Raw genomic sequence first — 22205 nt, 5'->3', positions numbered from 1 at the left:
TTCCATCCATAAACTAAAACTGGGTTAGGGTGGAGGGCGCTAAACATTCACACTTGAGATGAGGTCCGCGTTTCTACATTACTGAAAATCCATCATTTACCTTTGTGTTTAACTATGCTCTTATTCCTGGTAGCAACAGAAGAAAATGAAGTGAGTGACAAGCCTATGCTACAATAGCTTGTGGCATGGTGGCTTTAATGAGGGCTACATATGTTTTTTAACCCCCCCCCCCCCCCGAAAAAAAGTCAACTGATATACTGAGTGTTATCCAGTACTTTGTCCACAAGTGGTGCTGGAGGGTCACAGTGGCCCCCCACACCAATAAAGTGGATTAAACATAGTCAGGCTTGTCATTTTGTTAAAAAATAATTACAAATTCCCTTCTCTCCCATCACCCCTACCACTGAATCTAGAATTCATGTCTGGTTTATTAGTGAAGAACTAAGCTTGAACATAAGCAACACCAATCAGATAATCTGCAAATGTCTCATCTACTGCAGTTAAAGAGTCCACCTTTATGTCCTTGTACTCCTAGTGTCTTATGAATACTGCCAGAGGTTAGGCTGCATTTTCTCCATGTTACTTATCTTGTGTCTCAGCTCTGAAGTCTGGTATTAGGAGGGTCAGACATCTCTCTCAAGGCTTGCTTTACAGTATTACTCGTGAAAATTCAGTTTAAATGAGCTAGTTTACTAACAGTACATTAAAGCTAACAAATCATATCTAAATTCATTGTTAAGACCAAACATTTGTGCATTTTAGATTTTAATGCGCTTTGGAATTTGCCTATTCTGCCAATATTTGGTCAATGCAGAGAAGTGAATGAGTGCTCTGTCTCAATGTTGTAACATTCCTATCAGCCTGAAAGAGATTTAGTAATCTCTGTGGTTGATTAATAAGGTAAGGACTCTAGTAATGCAAGTCTGAGCGAGGTAAACGTGTCTAGCTTGTTGAAAGAGCTCACAGCTGAAAGAGTAAATGAATGAAAATCTAGAAGTTTAATAATCCAAGTCTTCAAACAAATAAATCAAAACAGATCAGTGAATCAGTGAAAAACAAAATCTAGAATGCAGAAGCAAAAATTATGCAGAATGAGCTCCAAAAATCTCCTTCCGTGTCCTGTTTTCAAGTATCTCTTTATAAAGAAAGCTTTATTACACTGACCTATATTAAACTGACCCAGTCTGTTTTCCATGCCATCCTAACAGACCATAGGCAAACACTCAGAAAAAAGGTAATTAACAAAGGCAGCTTTCATGCCGTAGAGTTCTGAAGATTTTCTGAATTTTATCATTTGCTTAAGTGCAGCCTACACCCAGTCAAAGCAGCTCACTCAGGTAAAGGTATCTGCAAAATTGGAATTTATTGATGTCAGGAAACTCAATGTGCTGGTGCATTTTTGAAATCTGTAAGCATCTGCTTGAAATGGAGAAAAGTTAAGAATATAAATACGGGAAACAACAACTCAGAGAAAACAAACTGGTCTTAAAACCACTCCGACCGACATACAGTACTGGTGGTGAATTCCCTTCAACACAGCATCAGTCAGGATAGTGGGGGAAAGGTTGCTGCTTAGATCACTACGATACCCTGCTTGCCAAAAAGGATTTTTACAACAGGCAGCAAACAGACACACTGCTGCTGAAGCTCTTAAAACTTTGCCCATCTTGATAAATGATTGAGGCACCAATTAATGACAGACACTATTCAAGAGCAACAAGTAGCTAGTGGTGACTACTCAGAATATTTAAAAAAAAACTTTTGCCAACATAGATTTGATCATGCTCACCATGATACACAATAGTTCCTTTTAAAATTGTTAAATACATTTCATTTTAAAGATAACAGTTTGGGATATATTGCCATCTTCACTAAGACAAACAAACTGTTACATTAATTTTAAAATTACCTTTTATTTTTCACAAGTTTTTAAACACATTGTGCATTCTGGCATCTTAGGTTCCTTGGTTTAAAGTTTGCTTCAAGTTTCTTTAAATTACAAACAGTAGATTCAGTAGGAATATTTAAAACTGATTCCTTTAAAATAAATGGTAAGTCAAACCTCTTAGGTTTAAAAGAAAGACTTCAACCAATTTCATTTTCCTGATACAAAATTCAAGTAATTTTAAACAGAAAATTGTGTTTACAAAACATCCTGATATTAAAATTTAGCAGTGTTCTGAAAACAGAATTTAAATTTCCAGTATTACAAAAATAGCTCATTTTAACTGAAGAACACTTGGTAAAGAGAAGTAACCTTAATGGGACAAGTTCTTCTTTAAAACACATACTTGCAGTTCTTGATAAAGCCATAAAAAAAGAAATCTAACGTATTCAATCTATTCCTCAAACTCTGCAATGCATATTTTCTTTAGGAGGATATAGATATTGATATTTAATATAAACTAAGTATTTTTAAAAGTTTTACTGGGGTGTTGCCAAAGTGCACATTAACACTCAAAATATGCTTTTGCTTAAAGCCAAAATTTGTGTGCAATTCTGCTAGGCTATGGGATTCACTTGATGCTAATTCTATATGTGGTTCTTCTATTGGTAGTTATAAAATATGCACAACACACAACTTTATCTGCATCATTTTACTGAATTAAAACCACAAGAAAAGATTTGGAGATAATTTTGTATCTCAGAATTTTTCATAACAGAAAAAAAATAATTCATTTTAAAATGCATTTCTATTTTCCCTCCCCGCCCCACCCCTCAAGACAGCAGCGTACAAAAGTAAACAGGACATTTTTACTTTGTGACATAAGGCTCAGAGCAGACATTTGGAAGTGTCCAACATTTTTTAAAGTTGTTTTTTCAATCTTTTAGCTCAAAGTAAATCTGCTGTCTAGAGGAAGTAATTTAAAGTTTCTTTTATCACCATCTTCTAGGAGGAAAACTATAAATAACAGTTTATGTCATAAAGAAGCAACCACTGGTTTTGAAGAGGCAGGAAAATAAAGTTAGGGATCAATAAATGATACTGCAATGTATCTTGTTCCATTTAAAATGGGAAGTCCTTCGTGTAAATGAGTAAGTCTTCCTGGATGCATGAAGCTCCATCCTTTCCTGGGTGACTCAATGGAACAGTTGTATCTAATAAATTTACATCCACCTCCCTGTTACAAAAAATCAGAAGACAGATTTCTTAGTTTGAGTTATAATTGCATTTTTCCTTTTGTCCAACAATCAGAATGTTTTATTGTTATTAACAGATACTTAACATCAGAAGAAGTTCTCTATCCATACTAAAAAGAAAAGGAGTACTTGTGCACCTTAGAGACTAACAAATTTATTTGAGCATAAGCTTTCGTGAGCTACAGCTCACTTCATCGGATGCATCTGATGAAGTGAGCTGTAGCTCACGAAAGCTTATGCTCAAATAAATTTGTTAGTCTCTAAGGTGCCACAAGTACTCCTTTTCTTTTTGCGATTACAGACTAACACAGCTGCTACTCTGAAACCTATCCATACTAGTAAGGCATACTTCTTAAGGAATGTTTCCTTTGCAGCAGTACATGTGGCAACACCACCCGGTAATAGGGATTTCAGTCACTTTTATTTTGGTAACCACTGCAGAGGAGCTCCTTTGAACAGTCTTAGTGGTATATTTGTTTCCAACCAATCATCCATTCAGTAACATGACTGTAGATGACAGACTAGTTAATTACCCTTTTTAGGCCTTGGACTCAAGACAGCTTCTCTCTTTAGGACAGCACGTTAGCCCATGATCAAGTGTTTGCCTTTATCAGGGGTCTAGAGCCAAAGCATCATTCCTCAAGATAGCAGTTTTGAAAATAATCTAAATAATGCAAGTATAGGAATGGAAAAATACACTGCATGCCTTGATGGTCAAAACGGAACAAGTTGTTCTACCTGTGGATGAGTTAATATGATCCAGAGCCAGATTCTACCACCAGCGACACATTGCTATGCGTGCTGCATGTCTTCTCCTCTTACACAGGGTCCTAACCATGTCTATTTGGACCCAAGCATGGAAATGATTTAGATAAATTGAAGAGCAGCAATATTTAGTGAAATGACTATTGCGTACCTGAAAATCTTCTCCTCCTTTGTTGAGAGCAATGTTGATGGTAAACGTAGAGGAGTCGTGATGAGGTCTGAGGGAACGCTGCCTGTCCGTAGTGTATTTTACAACAAAATTCAGCATGGCATATCCCTGAAATAAATGTGTAGCAATCCAAAGGATTTTTCATCAGAGTGTGAATTTCGAAATCAATACGTGCTTATTCGTGAGAGCTGAATTTTAAGAGCTACTCACTGGCAAATGTTTGTGCTTCAAGTCCGAAACAGTTACAACACTGGATTTATCTTACCCATCACAACGAAGCAACACAGCTCAAGTCTGGAATATTTTCAAACACACGAAGTAACAAATTTTTTAAAATATATAATAAATAAAACTGAGAAAAGTGTAGCCTCCTCTAAAATATTTCATGAGCAAAAAGATTCTGGGATTAATCTCATAAATCATTCCCTACAAATTAACCACTCAACTCAACTATTCACCAATAATAATTTTAAAAGTTTACCTTTGTATAATAGCCAGCAAAGACTTTTAGTGTTACTGGTGCAATGAACTCTCTAATGAAATGTAGCCATTCACCATCCAGCCCAATTTGCTTCATGTGAATATCATCAGTTGGGACATTTTCATAACCTCCAGATATACGACTATCCTAAAAAACAGAAGGGCCTCAAAAATGTGGTTTTTTTCAGTACTTATATAATACAGGTTTTAATTTATTTGAAAACTGCAGGCATACAGAACTAAAACAAAGGCAATAAAAGTATCATTTTTAACTAAGTTTTCAGTAGTTGCAGACTACACCTTCCAGTGCACTTTCTAATGAAGCATTTATTTAAAACATTAAAATACATGAAGACCTGCTAGAAAACAAGTACCAGTTTTGTTTACAGGAGGTGACACTTACACGATGTTTTCCTCCAGACCACTGTCCATAATGTTCCATTTCCTCTACCAGTTCATCACAGGCAGTCTCCGAAAATATGGGAAACCAATACACATCTGGGCATGGCTATAAAAAACCCCCACAGCATTGTTTTAGAATTCATATTTATTACTGCAGTAATTTTTAAACAGTTTTTAAAAAAGAGCTAGGTAGATCAATAAAATAGTGCCACTACTTCCACTAAGTCAGAATTCAGATATATTAAAGTAATGAAGAAATTCCTGATTTGTAGCTGTATTTTCACTGAAGGTGGCAAAAACTAACCACCAGTGAAATACATCGTCTCTTCATTTCACTCTAAAGGGTTATTTATTGTGTTTAGCTTGTGTTCCTGCCGGGAAAGAATGAGTTACAATTACTTTAAGCTTACCTTCATTCATAAAGCATTTTTAGATATACAGGAGAAAAAAAACTGATCTATAAGATCTAGGATTATTGTCATCTAAAACATGCAGATCTTTGAAGAAATTATCTTTGGAAGGCAAAACCTGCATAGAATCGTAGGACTGGAAGGGACCTCAAGAGGTCTTCTAGTCCAGTCTCCTGCACTTAAGGCAGGACTAAGTATTATAGACCATCCCTGACAGGTGTTTGTCTAACCTGCCCTTAAAAATCTCTAATGATGGAGATTCCATAACCTATCTAGACAATTTATTCCATTGCTTAAGTATCCTGACAGTTAGGAAGTTTTTCCCTAATGTTCAACCTAAACGGTCCTTGCTGCAATTTAAGCCCATTGCTTATTGTCCTGTCCTCAGGGGTTAAGGAGAACAATTTTTCTCCCTCCTCCTTATAACAACCTTTTATGTACTTGAAAACTGTTATGTCTCCCTCTGATTCTTCTTTTCTCCAGACTAAACAAACCCATTTTTTCCAATCTTCCCTCATAGGTCATGTTTTCTAGACATTTAATAATTTTTGTTGCACTTCTCTGGATTTTCTCCAGTGTGTTCACATCTTTCCTGAAAATGTGGCACCCAGAACTGGACACAATACTCCAGTTCAGGTCTAATCAACACAGCGTAGAGCAGAAAAATGACTGGGTGTGTCTTGCCTACAACACTCCTGATGATAAAGCAAACATCATTGTGGAATGTTTCTTTTTTTGGGGGGTGGGGTGGGGGGACAACAGTATTACACTGTTGACTCATTTAGCCTGTGATCTACTATGACCCCCTAGATCCTTTTACACAGTACTCCTTTCTAGGCAGTCATTTCCTGTTTTATGTGTATGCAATTGTTTGTTCCTTCCTAAGTGGAGCTACTTTGTATTTGTCCTTATTGAATTTCCTCCTACTTATTTCAGACCATTTCTCCAATTTGTCCAGATCATTTTGAATTTTAAACCTGTCCTCCAAAGCACTTGCAACCCCTCCCAGCTTGGTATCATCTGCAAATTTTATAAGTGTACTCTCTATGCCATTATCTAAATTATTGATAAAGATATTGAACTGCACCAGACCAAGAACTGATCCCTGTGGAACCCCACTTGATATGCCTTTCCAGCTTGACTGTGCACCACTGATAACTACTCTCTGAGAACGGTTTTCCAAGCAGTTATGCACCCACCTTATAGTTGCTCCATGTGGTTGTATGTGCCTAGTTTGTTTAGGAGAAAAATCATGCAAGACAGTATCAAAAGCCTTTCTAAAGTCAAGATATACCACACTACTGCTTCCTTCTATTCAGAAGGCTTTTTACCCTGTCAAAGAAAGCTATTATGTTAGTTTGACATGATTTGTTCTTGACAAATCCCTGCTGACTGTAATTTACCAGCTTATTATATTGTGGGTGTGTGCAAATTGATTGCTTTATTTATTTATTGATTGCTCCATTATCTTCCCAGACACTGAAGTTAAGCTGACTGGTCACTGTAATTCCCCTGTAATTGTCCTTATTTCCTTTTTATAGATGGGCACTATATTTGCCCCTTTTTCAGTCCTCTGGAATCTCTTCCATCTTCTATGACTTTTCGAAGATAATTGCTAATGGCTCAGATATCTTCTCAATGATCTCAAGTATTCTAAGATGTATTTCATCAGGCCCTGGTGACTTGAAGTCATCTAACTTGTCTAAGTAATTTTTAATTTGTTCTTTTCCCATTTCAGCCTCTGATCCTACCACATTTTCACGGGCATTCACTATGTTAGATGTCCAGTCACTACTAAACAGTTTTGTGAAAACTTAAACAAAAAAAGCCATTCTGTCCATCTGCCATTTCCGCATTGAGCAACAGGCCTACCCTGTCCTTAGTTTTCCTCTGCTTCTAACGTATTTGTAGAATGCTTTCTGGTGACCCTTTAGGTATCTAGTGAGTTTAGTCTCATTTTGTGCCTAGGGCTTTCTAATTTTGTCCCCAAATACTTGTGTTATTTGTTTATATTCATCCTTTGTAATACGACCTAGTTTCCACTTTTTTGTAGGACTCTTTTTTTGGTTTCAGATCATTGAAGATCTTATGGCCAAGTCAGAGTGGTCTCTTGCCATACTTCCGATCTTTCCTACACAGTGGGATAGTTTGCTCTTGTGCCCTTAATAATATCGCTTTGAAAAACTGCCAGCTCTCAAACTAATTTTTCCTTTAGACTTGCTCCTATGGGATCTTACCTACCAGCTCCCTGAGTTTTCTAAAGTCTGCCTTCTTGCAATCCATTATCTTTATTGTGTTATGTTCCCTCCTACCATTCCTTAGAATCATGAACTCTATCATTTCATGATCACTTTCATCCAAGATGCCTTCCTCTTTCAAATTCTCAACGAGTTCCTCTCTATTTGTCAAAATCAAATCTAGAACAGCCTCTCCCCTAGTGGCTTTCTCCACCTTCTAGAATAAGAAATTGTCTCCAATACATTCCAAGAACTTGTTGGATAATCCATGCCCTGCTGTGTTATTTCCCCAAGAGACATTTGGGTAGTTGAAGTCCCCCCCCATCGCCACTAAGTCCTGTGCTTTGGATGATTTTGTTAGTTGTTTATAAAGAGCCTCATCCACCTCTTCTTCCTGGTTAGGCAGTCTGAAGTAGACCCCTACCACGCATCAATCAGGGATATTTTAAGGGGTCTCTCCTCTGATGCCAAGTACCCACCCTAACACATGGTATCTGCAATGAACATTGCTTTGGGAGTTCCTATTATCTAGACCAACTAAAGGTTTGTAGGATAGGGAATTTTAGTTACTTTAGTTTGATTTCTCTTAGGTATTCATGGTAAAACTTCTCCCTTCCACCCTTGCCCTTTAGAGGGCTCAGAGACAGGCACGCACTAATGTGAATAAGACATGAGAGGAAGATTATTTTGCCCTGGTCTCTCAGCACATTATTGACCTTGGAAAGCTACCCACTACATTTACTCTTCTTTTTACAATTTTGTCCATCATACTTTTTGGGGTGATTACTCAGGGCTGGATTCTGCCCACTCTCACTCACACTAAGCAGTACCTTGCTCCCAAAGTACTCCAGTTGATTACAGTGGAACTATTCACAGAGTAAGGCAATACTCAGCATATATACGGATGACCGAATCAGGAGCTGTGAGAAGTTTTACAGACAGGGAAGATCCTTGCAGTGGAGTGCTCTGGCAAAACAAATGCTCTTTTAGGACACAGGTCTCAAAATGTGTGGATTTTTCTTAGTTCCACCTGCTGGGATGTTAACCAGTGTCCAGTTTCATTTAGTAGGGATTAGGACAAAGCAATTTATCAGGGATAAATTTTAATCCAAAACCCACCTACTCCCAGTCCCATGTTCAATGATAAAGTCCTGCATTGTATGCTCGCACTCCCTCCACTTAACAGTTTGGTAGAGAGCACTAAATCTCTCTCTCTCACACACACACACACACACACACACGTATCTGGCTCCACTTCTTCAAGTTTATAAATATATATTCCTATTCTACAAAACACAGCAGTTGTCTTCAATTCCCAACCGCTCTTGCTGGTGTTCTGAATGTCAAGCCACTGTCAGCATAGCTTGAAGACAAATGAGATGATATGGTGGAAGTTTGCATGCTTGAATTGCCACGTCAATCAATCCCATCTTCCTTAGCTTGTTTTATTTGAACTCCCCAGCTCATCAGCATGGAATTTATGACTGCCTGATAAATTACATTTTAGTTAAGTCTAGTCTGAAGTCTGACAACTTGACAGTATGTATTCAAGTTTGGTTTGGCATAAATGTCCATATTCATTTTCCCATCATTCTGGACCATTCTTTCCCTCCCCCCCATAAGCATCCCTAGCTCTTTATAGTTTGCAAGTATATACTGAGGGTGGACTTGTCAAAAGCACTCAGCACTAACTCCCACTGACTTCAATTAGTCTAAAGCTAGGCCAATGCAGAGCACTTTTGAAAAGCCCGCCCTAGCTACCCATGCACTCAAAAACCCTCTGATACGTCGTCATTAAATAGAAACTCCACGTGCCAAACGTCTGCAATGCTGAAAATCAACCCAAACATTGCCCATTATCAACTTTGATGGTAAAATCCTGGCCTCACTGAAATTAATGGGCGTTTTTCTATTGACATCAATAGGGCCAGGATTTCATCTCCAGCACTAACCTAGTAATTACTGTCAACTTCTCAGGGAATAAAAGACTTGAAGTCTACATCATAATCAGTTCTGCCACCATCCCTGCTACTTGGACATTTTCACTGTTGTCTGGTAAAGTGATCTTTATTTTAAAATAATTTGTATAAGGTCACTACAAGTGCATGTGAAACAACCTGGCGTTGTGTAACAGCCGAGGAATCTACAGGGTTTCTGTTTTGTTTTTTAAGCAGACTAAATACAAGGATCAAACAATTCTGAGGTGCAAATATTAAGCATTTGGCACTAAAATCGCTGCACGGTGGGATCTATTTGTTACAAAGAAGGGAATAAAGAATACATTTTCCAATTGAAACAACTGGGGGAATTTAAATAAAGGGGTGGAACAGAAAGTGAAATTTCACCAGAACATTGGGATTGACACTCTTCCTCTCGCAGAAAGTTCCATGGGGATCTCTTTTGATCTCAAGTACTCTTCACATCAGTTGTAAGTCTCACTCAGAAAAGGAGTCCTTCCAACAACACTTAGCATCATGTTGGGTACCGACTCAGTAGCCACTCAGAGGAAGGAGCGCCTCCTAACTAATAAATTCTGGCCACCACTTCTTGCTGCACCTCAGTTTTCCTTGGACACCCCCCATCCAACTACTGAAAAGGATGAACCATGTGAAGCTTAGCAGTAGAGAAAGTTCCACAATGCAAAATTCAGTTCTGTGGCCATTCCTCAAAATCTCTAATTTTGTGAGGTGCTAACTTCCATTTTGTTTTAGGTGCATATACACGTTGAGATCTAACAAGATCACAGCTCAATGTAATATGACAGTCGAAGCATTTATTCTATGCCAGTTCATTGAACTGAAACTTAGATAAATTTTTGTCTCTCTCATTTTAATAATATTAATACTAACCTGTTCCACTAGATTTTCAGTGAAGATCTTTGAGTAGTTGGGATTTATATAGGTTTCCTTCCAGTCCTGAAAAGAATGATTTGAATAGATTAAACAGCTCACTTAGTTCATTTTTTAAAATGTACAACAAAAAATATAGAAATTAAAAATGAATTTTACTACTCTGCAAATTCCTTTGATTTCTTCCATTCAAATCATTAGAAATAATTAAAGATGTTATTCTATCTGTAAATTAACTCTTGATTCATTTATCTCAGGAAACATTTTGAGGTTTATAGGTCCATTTTTGACTCAGGCATGCATTTCTTTTTTCCAGATTATGAGTCATATTTTATATGATATGCTGATACTGAATTTATTATGATGTGTGCGCCTCTTAGTAATATTTTCCAATATATAGTAACCATAAAAGTTATAATTTTCCATATGGTCATGTAATGATTTCTAAAACTTATTAACAGTTTCATGCATAATGTGATATATACCACAGGATTTTCAAAAATCTGCCAGAGATCATTGTTGTAGTGGGAGGTATTGTAGTTGGCAGTTGAAATAAGTCTCCCAAATTCATGTCTGTTGGTAATGTACATAAAGACACCCTGTATCAAACAAAGAAGAAAAATTATGTTAACACTGTGTAACAGTAAGAATGATATTTGGCTTTTAAAATTTTATATATCCCCAAAACACAGACATGTAGCTAAAATATGGTATATATATAATTTATATTTTACCCATATATTTATGTATCTCTCATAAACATGTTTTAACTACCTCTGGGTTTGTTTTTTTAAGGAAATCTTTAAACTTTCACAGGACTATTTCTGATTACAGCCTGTATTAGTGATTCCTGAACATGCATTTTTACTATGATCCACATTAAAAATGACACATTTGGTATCATTTGTTTTCTAATCAAATTAAGGCAACAAAATGTTTTGTAATAGTGCAAATATGCTATTGGAAAAGAAAAACAAATTTAATATCTTTTGTTTTTTTCTTCAGTAAGCCTAGAAAGACCATATATTAAAATGTTCAACCCTCTTGAAATACCGGTTTTCAAACAGAACTCTCTCATACAAATTAAACTGAGAACAAAGTCTGGGGCTGGGGAATTCTATCTGAAATAAGTGAACTATTAGAAAAAAAGTTTAAGTACTGTCAGAACACCAAACACGCAAGTTCTGCGCTGCTTCAGAACGTTTATTAAGTAATCCTTTTGGTGAATTGTCCTGAAATAAAAATATCTGAAAATACAATGCATGTTAGAATTATGATGAGGAATAAAGAATATCTCAGTGATATAAAGACCAATAATTAAATGTGCTGCTACATTGCTTCATATATAAAAGCTAGGATATCAACAGGGCTCCCTTGATTAGAAATAGTAGCAGAAAATATTTTTGTTTAAAAGAAATTGGGGTTTCTTTTAGTTTAACTGTTTTTCAGACCCAACCCCATTTTAGAAAGTTTTCTCCATTTTAGATTTGCACAACACAGAGCCATTCCCACTTGTTTGTTTGTATGGACCTCAGTTTTAGGTCTGAAAAAGTGTTAAATTGCCAGCATAAAATGTGTTAAACATGTGCTCAGTTCTTGGCTCTTAACACATTAAATAGCTACAGCAGGGAAAATAAGGAGGGTCTGGCAAAAGTGGCTAACCAATACTTAACACAAAAAGCTTTCCTATATAGTATACCCTGGGCCTGATTCACCACGTTGTTGCTCCAGTTTTATTCAGTGTAACTTTAATTTCAATAGAGTTACATCATCAGAAATATGGAGAAACACAAATGTCAATCAAGCCCTTTGAGAAGGTAAACTTAAGTTTATTCTGGCTTTAGAACGATTTTATATTCTTGAAATGAGGAAATACTGCTAGTATCTCTAGAACCAGAAGCAACTTTTTAAGTGTGTCCACCACCCATGTGATTGTAACCATTAGTGCTTGCTTCCTTTTCTCGAAACATGACACTGAAGTAATGGACACATTGAGATCAGTTCTGCAATAGGTCTAGCAATAGGACTATTCATGGGAGTAAGCACTGCAGAATTTTGCCCAATGGCTGCACAAACACAAGTTGTAGCAAAACTGAACAAAGACTTCACAAATAAGACAGGCTAGACAGGTCAGAGAAACTTTGCACTTTGTCTTTTTTTGTTATTTTGAGTAGTATTCAGAGAGGTTTTGAATCGTTTAACCAATTTCATTGTACTAATAATGCCAAAAATTAAGCTGTAATGGCCTAAATCCTCAAAAAATGACTAGTGATATTGGTTATCTTGATTTCCTGGTGCCCAGATTCAGACATCTTAAAAGGAACCTGATTTTCAGAGCATTAAGAGCCCTCACCATGAAAAATCAAAACTTAAGATGTTTTGATTGGGCACCCAATATCAGCAGTCGCTTCAGAAAATGTAACTTAAGACTAAAGAGAAAGGTATAGCAACTTTTACTAAGGTAAGTGGAGAGAGGGGAAGGATTTTCCTGTGGTAGAATGATACTGCATAATAGTAACAACTAATGAATAAAAAAAAGCAACACCTTTGGGGATCTGAGCATATGGAATGTTTCCGAAGAAGGGGAGCCTTTTTCCCTTTGTAAACTCTAAAATGAAGGAGAAGCATCACATCAGTTGACCGATATGTGGTCTCTCTCTCTTTGTCAGAGATGTATTAGGTTTTAGGTTTCCACAGTTACATTAGGTAAATAACAGCCTTCGATCAAAAGCTGATATTCCAAAATAGCTTTTACGGGCAGCATGCATCTCCAAGCAAAGCTCCAATGTACATGTTAAAGCTGTACCCACCAGCCCCTTATCTGCTGCAATACAAAAACAAGCACGTACCAGAAGGTCTCATAGCACAGGTTGAGAAAGAGAAAGAGAGAAGGCAATTCCCTGACGAGCCACAGAGTCAGATTAGTTTAACAGGTGCACATGGTAAGCACAAATTGCAATAACTGCTGCTTAGAAGGTTGAAAACAAGAGTATGTTGATTGGGTTGTTCTGTAGAATGAGTACAAACAAATGAAATCATGCCTTGTTATGGAGGGAATAAAAAAAGTTATACTTGCCAACTTTTCTTGTTCAATTCAGCAAGTTATTTTTCAATGCTATACTGTCTGGAACTAGCTGTAGTTTACCTCTTATTTGTTTCTGTTCTGAAACTAGTGTAAATATCAGTACAAATATGGTTTTGCATATTTATACTCCTAATATAAATCAATCTTCATATTACTGACAGCATAATACAACACTAAATAGCATAATACCCTTTAATAAGAGTATCACCATTCTGAAAATGGCTTAAAATAAGATTTGTATACTGACAGCTTCAATCATTAACTTTAAGTATTCTCACTTAAACATAAAACAAAGTGTTCCACCTAACTTGTTATAAGTTCCAAATTGTGCAAATTAACTAAGACATTTCAAGACAAATGGAGATACTCAATGATAGCTGATGTATTATCAAGGTGGCCACTGAGTCCGCCTTCATGTTATACAATTGTACCAACAAGTAAGGTAATTTATAGTACCTATGAATTTTAACTGTATTTAAATAGAAATAATGTGCTGTCAGTGCACCAATCCACTGGTCTTGATCAAAGCCAAATGCTTCCACTGTATTCTTTTCAATTATTAAAAAAAAAAATCACAATAAATGCCAGTATCCCACAAAAAATTGGCTAGTACTTGTAATTAGAAAGAAGTGAATCCACATCAAGATTACATACATACACCTGTAGCAAGCACATTAAAAAAAAAACGCATGTACTATTTAAAAGCAAGCCATCCATCCATCCACCTTACCATTTCCCTGGCATTCCTGCAGAGTGCCATATCAGGATCCAACTTATCACGAACAAAATAGTTTCTCTCTCTCATCTCTGATCTGAGAGTCTGTCCTTTAATTAAGTATATATTAGCCATATAAGGGATATTCCAGACTCCTCTGTAAAAGAAGTCCAGGGGAAAAGGTTTAAGACTATGAAAACTGGAATGTGTTGTATATTTTACAATTTGAACATCATGTGTTTATTATTTACTGGAAAGACCAGACAAAGTTCAAGGCAATGATGAAAGGTTTCCAAGATATCTGAAAAACTACAGCTGGACTTGAAGGGAGTATAAGCAGTAATTCAAATTTTATGAGCTTTTATCAAGTAATTCTACCAAATTCCTTAAAGTGGGTTTTAAATATATAAACACATCCCTTTTCAGACTAGGTCAAGGCTACCAATGAAATTCCTTTATATTATAGCATTAAGTTACTCAGTGAGATGGAGAAAACTATTAAACAGATTTTATGTTAGTTTAAACACCCAACCGTAGCTTCTCGTAGACCGTCTGACCTTTTACACTGATACCCGGTGAATGCAACAGGCCATCAATTTAATTCCGTTGAGCCAATATCAACAAATAGGCATCTCCATAGGACAATGCACTACTCTACAAATTTTCTGTTTCCCCGAGGCCGATCTATAAAACCAGTACATAACTGTAAAGGAGTATCAGGCCAGTAAGACCTTTTCGAATTGCCAGGGTCAAGTAAAGGGCCATTGGCACACCTGAGAATCAGGCCTCAAGTAGTTTAAAGTACATTCATTTTGGGGAAAAGTTACTGTATGTGAAATGAAAGTATTTCTCATCTGCTTTGACTTTAGTCTAACATTTCTGGGCTCTTTTAAGGATGGAAAGTAGATAGCATATAATGGAACAAATATTGCTGCATCAAAAATGGTTATTAATTTTAATTTCAGCTGCTGATTAAATACTGTGCTTGTCCAGAAGAGATGGGGAAACACTTTACTTGTTACACATTTGATGAAGTATCACTAGATTATTTTTTGGCATAAATTCACAGTATAACTCCTTCAGTTTTTGCAATTAATTACACTTCATTTTCATAGCGTTATCATATGTAGTACTGATGACCATCACTTATTAATTGTGTGTGTTATGATAGTACCTAGGACCTCATTGTGCTGGGCACTGTGCCCTTCTATTCCAGGTTGCAGAAACAGAAAGTAATCCTGGATTATTGAAGAAATTCATCAATGTAACTGACATTAACGGTTCAGAAATTCTCTCTCTCTTTACATGAAAAATATTGGTATTTGCTTGGCAAGGAAAGAATATGTCACTAACTACTGTCCAATGATATCTGGTGTTAGTGATTAGTTTAAGGTAACTTACACTCTGTTCCCTTGGACAATATCCACATAATCTTCTGAGCGAGCATAATAGCCATCAGGGCTCAAAGCACCCCAAAAGTTGGACCATAGCTTCCCATGGCGAGTTACAAGTGGAGCAATTATCTTCCTGTAAAAACAAAATATTCCATAAGAAAATAAACATGAACTTTGATTCTGCTAGCATTAAAATAGTTGTAATGACTGCATGTGAGTATCTGCGATGTATCGATGGTGCCTCTCATTTCTGCACTTTTTGACAGAGCATCAGAATTGAAGGACCATCAAATCATCAAATCTAGAAGCAGCCATTCTACACTTGAGCGGAAGGGAAATATTTTCCATTAACTGCTAGTTTCCAAACCACCAGCCACCCAAAGGTGAGAGCAACAGACACATTCAGCTGCCATGCCCAGGATCCCTATAAATCATGGAGTTTTCAGGCAGAGGAAAATACTCTCTTGTCCTCTTTCTGCAGACAGAATTAGCACAAAGGGGCAGCCTTTATCAAAAGCTTAGCCAAGGATTTTTTGCATAGGCAACAAAAACAAAACGAAAAATGAAAAAAAAAAAGGCAAGGACTTTGATTACGGAAATTATTCCAAATGGAAAAATAACTCAGACATTGAAAACAGGTGAGAAGGGAAATGTGAGGTGACTAGAGATGGAAGCAAAATAATGGAAATTCTTTTAGAAGTGCTGTCCCCGGGTAGGCCTGTTTTGTGAAGCTTATGCTACTTCTGTCTGCACTATCCTGGGTCCTAAACTTCTCTTTTACAAAAACAACCAATTTCAGCGAAGAAATAATATAAATCAAAATGACATGCAAGCTACGCCTCTATCTACAACTCAGTCCTCGTCATTAGGTAAATGCAAGTTTCCAACATATAGTGATGAAATTAATACTCGCCTCTTTGTCTGACCCACCTGAAAAGCCTGGCATTACCACTCACGGCCAAATCCGGTGTACTTTACTCATATGGGAATTCACAGATTTTCATGAGTAAAGCAAGCAAGATTTGGCCCTAAAGCAGGAAAAAAACCCAATATGAGCCGTAAATAGTAGCCAATATTGGATCTTTTCTGGAAATTGTGAAAAGCTAACAAATATTATTTCTATTCGTATTGGATGTCAACGTTTAGTTTGTCTTGTATCTTGAGAAATTATTTAACAATGAGAAACAGCTTGTAAGAGCAAAAAAAATGATGTTCTATCATCTCCAAGAATAAATCTCTTTTTTTAAAACTCCAAATACTAAGACTGAAACAAATGGGCTTTTTTTATGCCTGAATTGTACAATTTCTGATCAGTCAGTCTTCGAAATCCTGCTTCATTTAACAGAAAGCAATGACACCACACAGCTGTCTTCAGAATGATTTAGATTCTTAGACGTTCAGATTAGGAATTGCTGTTTGTGCATATTCTTCTATGCAAAAGATTTTGTGAATGGTTAACTCCCATGCTTGGTATAAAGAGTGATAATCAGTATATCTTCCTGGTCAACATGGGCCAGATTCACAAGAGGACTTAGGTGCCTAGCTTCCCCTTTAGTTGCCTAAATTTCAGAATCAGGCCCCACTGTGATTCACAAAACCCCCATCCAGTTGCTGCTGAACGCTGTAGGTGCCAAAACTTGCTTGACACCTACTTTTTTGTAGTAAAAGTTCCCTAGGTGCTTATGTTTCTGCCTCTGCACATGCATCCTCACTCTGGGCATGCAGATACCTAAGCCCAGAGTGAGTCCTCCACCTAACTGGCCTGCAGAGCCCAATGCAGCATACTCAGTTCACCTACCTTTTTCACTTCAACATTTTCAAGTGAGAAAGTGTTTCCATTAACCAAATAATTAGGTCTGATTATTTTTCCCCACAGAATTCAACATTCCATTAAAGCAGGTTTTTCGTGGGTTTTTTTGGGGGGGCAAACAAGCAGCAAAGATTAATTACAGAGTTAAAAATGTTTGCCATTGTAATGGCTTAGTGGTCTATTGGCACCACATAGTTTGCAGTAACATGAACACCTGATGCTCCCTCAAGTAGAGTGGAATGCTGATAAGCTCCAGAAGGAATTGAACCAAACTTCTCTTACAATAATGCAATACCATAGAAGGGACAAGTAAAAGGGGATCCCTGAGCGCTTCCACACTAGAAAAAAATGAAGATCCTCAGTCTGCAAGACAAAGTTATACTGAACCTGTTCTGCTCTATCAGAAGTCTTAAAGTCTTCGGGTTTGTCAGCACAACATCCGCATCTATGCTGAAGTAATAGTCACATGCTTTATTCTGGCGACAAAGGTCCCTGCAAAGAGAGAAAGCAGCTCTTAGCACAATCAGTACATCCTTGTGTGATGTTAAAAATAAATTTATGTGAAAAACTCAAGCACGTTTAATAAATACTTGATAAAACGTTTCCAACTTAGGTGCCTAAAATTATGTACTTCAATCCATTTAGATGCTTAAATAAAAGGGGTCTAATTTTTGAAGGTGCTGCGCAATCTCCAGGTTCTGTTGTCTTCAGTGGGAATTGTAAGTGCTCAACATCTCTGAAAATCTCCAGTTTTCATTTAGGTGACTAAATATGGATGTAGGTACTGAAATTTGGGCAGCCAAGTTTGCAAATGTTGGGTTCTGTATTAAGGATCATTTAACTGGGTGTCTAATATAGTCTCAATCCATGAGCTTTGCTTGAACAAAGGAGCTACACGTGTGATCTGGATTTGAATGGTGATAGAACTCCCTTCCAGAAAGCAGTTAACTGAAGCCATTAGCAACATTGGGGGGGGGGGGGTGGAATCAACTGAACTTCTTATACTCAGTTGATTAAGCAAAACTTTTTATCTAAAAGAATAAGAATGTAATTGTTAAAATACTATATACACCAAAATCCCAACTGAGGTGACCACTGATCAGTGTAAAAAAGGGAACTCATGTCTACACTGCTGTGCAGTTTGGACCACAGAGGTATGAACTGCAGTGAGTACAAAAGAGCTGCACTGTAACTCCCCTGAATGGATGCTTCAGGCGCAAACTTAAAAGTCGCTAGTTCACACTGAGGTAGTCCTGTCAGAGTTCACGTTCACGTCTGCCGCTTCCATACAGGGGAGTTACAGTGCAGCAGTTTGGTGCATGCTGCAATTCAGACTCTGATAGTCCAAACTGCAGGGTAGCACAGACATGCCCTTAGGATGTCGTCTTTGAAGCAATCTATCACCCAAGTTTCTGATACCAGAAAAGGAGGAAATAGTAATTTCTGCATGTCCCTGTTCTCCAGAGAAGCTTCACTGAAAGGAGGAGGAATATTGTATTATCCTTTAATATAAATGTGACCAATTACAAGTGCAGAAGAATTTTTTTTTTTCGTAGACAACTCTCTGGGCCAAGTTCGGGTATCAGTGAACACAGCTCCATTGAAATCAATGAAACTGCAACAATTTACATCACCAATGAATTTGGCCATGATGTCTCTATGGGAATATGTTATTTTAAAAGATGGAATATCACTCTGAGGCAATAGCTTCCCTATACAGCTTACATTTATTGGTTCTGGCTTGTACAGTCTCACTACAGATTCCATCTTACCTGCATACATTTTATTTCACTTATTCCACTTTCTGTAAAAATTCTAATAAATGCTACTTTTGTTTAATATAAATTGAACTGAGTTTTGATTGATATCTGGGGAAATTAATGGTGGTTTTTCATAAAGCCAACAGATCTCACAAAAAGAGTCAATGAAAAGTGAATATCCTGTTCAGTTTACCACAGAATTCAGCCTGCGGTATTTCTCCTGCAAGCGTTCTTTATCAAGGACTGGTTTCAGAGTAGCAGCCGTGTTAGTCTGTATTCGCAAAAAGAAAAGGAGTACGTGTGGCACCTTAGAGACTAACAAATTTATTAGAGCATAAGCTTTCGTGAGCTACAGCTCACTTCATCGGATGCATTTTAGTCCAAATGCATCCGATGAAGTGAGCTGTAGCTCACGAAAGCTTATGCTCTAATAAATTTGTTAGTCTCTAAGGTGCCACACGTACTCCTTTTCTTTTATCAAGGACTGTAACCCTTTTGATTATCAAGTCCTCTTCTGCTCAAACTGGTACCTCAAGTTCCTTTTGTGGAACTGCACTGGAAAGTAAACAACATCCTTCTCCATTCCATTGACTTAAAACCAAGCTATTCACTTAGTCAACACACAGTTGCAATAATCATTTGAGCTGAATTTCTAAAATTATACTGAGTTAACAGGAAGGATAGTCAATACAATGAAGAATTCATTGAAGAGGTTTTTATGCACAGGTCCATGGTTAACAGTCTTGGGTGAAAATTCAGGCTATTACTTAACCAGCACTTCCTTCATAGCCAATTTTCCATCATATGAATGTCCTACACGTTTGTATCAGGTTGTGAACTATGATTTCTGAATTCTTTACACTCAATATTTCCATCTGACACTGGCAGAGTTTATTTCAGTCTATTAATTTGCTCTGTCCAAAGCTTTGTAACTCTGCCATAAAATTCATTTGGCTTTATTATTAGAAAATAAAATCTCAGCTAACTGTCATAGGGAGTTTTCTTTTACCATTTGAAAATAATCCATATAGATTGTTTTTAATTATATGCTACATAAAATAAAACCAAAAGTAGCAGCTTTAGATTCCCATTTTTGAGGAGACGTAATTGGAAAAATTAAGTCTCTTCCAATAAAATTTTGCAGGCAATTTGTGGGACTTCAACTTTTTTTTATTTTTACATAATAAATTGCCAGAGTATTCTGTTAAAATTGGCTCTGTGTCTAGTTTTACAAATCCTTCTGTACTGTATTCAAATATATTCATCTAAATGACAGGCTATTAGACACATTTAAAAAGCTTTCAAGTTAACATATACCCAAAGTACTAGTGATCTATTTGGAAGCCTTTAGAAATATTCTATTACCTTAAATATACGGGAATTCATTTGTAATAAGTTATAAGAATATTTTTAACCAACAAAAAACCCCACAAGAATCTTCAAAATTAATGCAGCAAATCCATTTGGGACTTCCTGACCTTAGTTTGAATCCTTCCATTTTTTAACTCTTTCCTTCCATTCTCACTATAGTATAACAGGCTGTATCATTAGGTTAGAGCTTCACTTTTAATTAAGGTTTCAGAGTAGCAGCCGTGTTAGTCTGTATTCGCAAAAAGAAAAGGAGTACTTGTGGCACCTTAGAGACTAACAAATTTATTTGAGCATTTTAATTTATTTGAACTTTTCATTAAGAGTTTCCTGCATTTCTGGAATTTTTGTAGGAAGCATGGTTCTTACCTATTCACTTGCAACCACCATCAACAAACTTCTATAAAATTCCCTAGCTTTGGATTATACATAACATGGACTTATAATTTTTTCCCCAATACTAATAAAGGAAATCTGCTCATAATAATGAAATTCAAATTTACTTTTCTGAGGCTTTCAACACAGTCTAGTAGCTCTCCCTAGGAAACACAAATAGTCTTTGATAGTCTTTCTGCTTCAGAATATTACATTTTGATAATAGCCTAGTCTTTAAAGGACACAGATATGCTAGGATAACACGTGACCCTACTCCTTAATTCAAATAGGAGATAGGGATAGCAGTGACAAATGGGCTGCTTGCTTTTCAGAGGTGCTTAACACCACTAAAATCAAATCATATCCTTTTTAGCTTGAACTCTTCAGGAAGAACTTTATTTTCCTGGCCTCAGCACATTTGCTTAGATTTATCTTAGTAGTATAAACGAGAAAGTTGAAAAGATTTTTTTTTTTTGTACACGAGTTCAAGAAGCTGTTTTAAAGCAGCGATAAGAAGTGGTCAGTAGGAGAAGACAAAGATTCTGAGAGAGGATTAAAAATACTGTTTAACTCTGCTTGTGAAGTACTGGATTATCTGTGACAGTGAGTATATCTTAGGAAAAGGAAAAATGTTGCTGTTCTTTTGTGAACAAAACTTTCCACTAAGACCATGTGATTTTGAAATATGCTAGTCCTAACCCACAGTAAGTTGTTGGGAAGAGATATAATCTGTTCAATTTCCTCTAGCAAACAGCCATTTAAAATATCTATAAACATGCTTTGTATTTGAAATTGAAGCAGCCTATCATTTTCTGTCCGTCACAGTTTGGAAAGAGAATTGCTATTCTGCAATAGACGACAAATCTTAGGACAGGGCTCGGCAAACTTTTTGGCCTGAGGGCCACAAAGGGTGGGGAAATTGCATGCACGGCCAGGGCAGGGGATTCGGGTGTGGAAGGGAGTGCGGTGTGCAGGAAGGGGGTTGGGGTGCAGAAGGGGTACGGAGTGTAGGAAGGGGCTCAGGGCTGGGGTGCAGGGGAGGGGATTCAGGGCAGGGAGTTGGGGTGCAGGAGTGAGGTTGGTTAAACTAAGGAGAAGAAGAGAGTAACATTCCTGGAGAAACTGTTATGCAATTCTTAATTTTGTACCAGGGATCAAATAATGGGCACACTAGAAGGACATGGATAGAAGAATGAAAATCTACCCAATTTGATGAATGTGCTGTGCCAAAAGATTGCCAAAAGT

General features: G+C 36.9%; 1 protein-coding gene across 2 annotated transcripts in view; it reads right to left on the bottom strand.

Moving 5' to 3' along the window:
- Window positions 1-978: 978 nt before the first annotated feature.
- PLOD2 (procollagen-lysine,2-oxoglutarate 5-dioxygenase 2) overlaps window positions 979-22205 on the bottom strand; it is a 70108-nt gene continuing 48881 nt past the window's right edge. The window contains exons 11-20 of one of the 2 annotated variants that reach the window (XM_038416840.2): window positions 17845-17949; window positions 15655-15780; window positions 14269-14410; window positions 12999-13061; window positions 10939-11052; window positions 10454-10519; window positions 4959-5063; window positions 4557-4703; window positions 4058-4183; window positions 979-3122 (exon numbers count right to left, since the gene is read on the bottom strand). In XM_038416840.2, coding sequence (XP_038272768.1) covers window positions 2967-3122; window positions 4058-4183; window positions 4557-4703; window positions 4959-5063; window positions 10454-10519; window positions 10939-11052; window positions 12999-13061; window positions 14269-14410; window positions 15655-15780; window positions 17845-17949 — 1150 coding nt within the window. In that variant the 3' untranslated portion in view covers window positions 979-2966. The remainder of the gene's footprint in view (window positions 3123-4057; window positions 4184-4556; window positions 4704-4958; window positions 5064-10453; window positions 10520-10938; window positions 11053-12998; window positions 13062-14268; window positions 14411-15654; window positions 15781-17844; window positions 17950-22205) is intronic. The other variant, XM_038416841.2, reaches the window with a different exon arrangement.

This window comes from Dermochelys coriacea, chromosome 9, assembly GCF_009764565.3.
Source record: "Dermochelys coriacea isolate rDerCor1 chromosome 9, rDerCor1.pri.v4, whole genome shotgun sequence".
NCBI lineage: Eukaryota > Metazoa > Chordata > Testudines > Dermochelyidae > Dermochelys > Dermochelys coriacea.
Note: the sequence above shows the minus strand (reverse complement) of the source record. Positions and strands in the feature narration are given on the sequence as shown.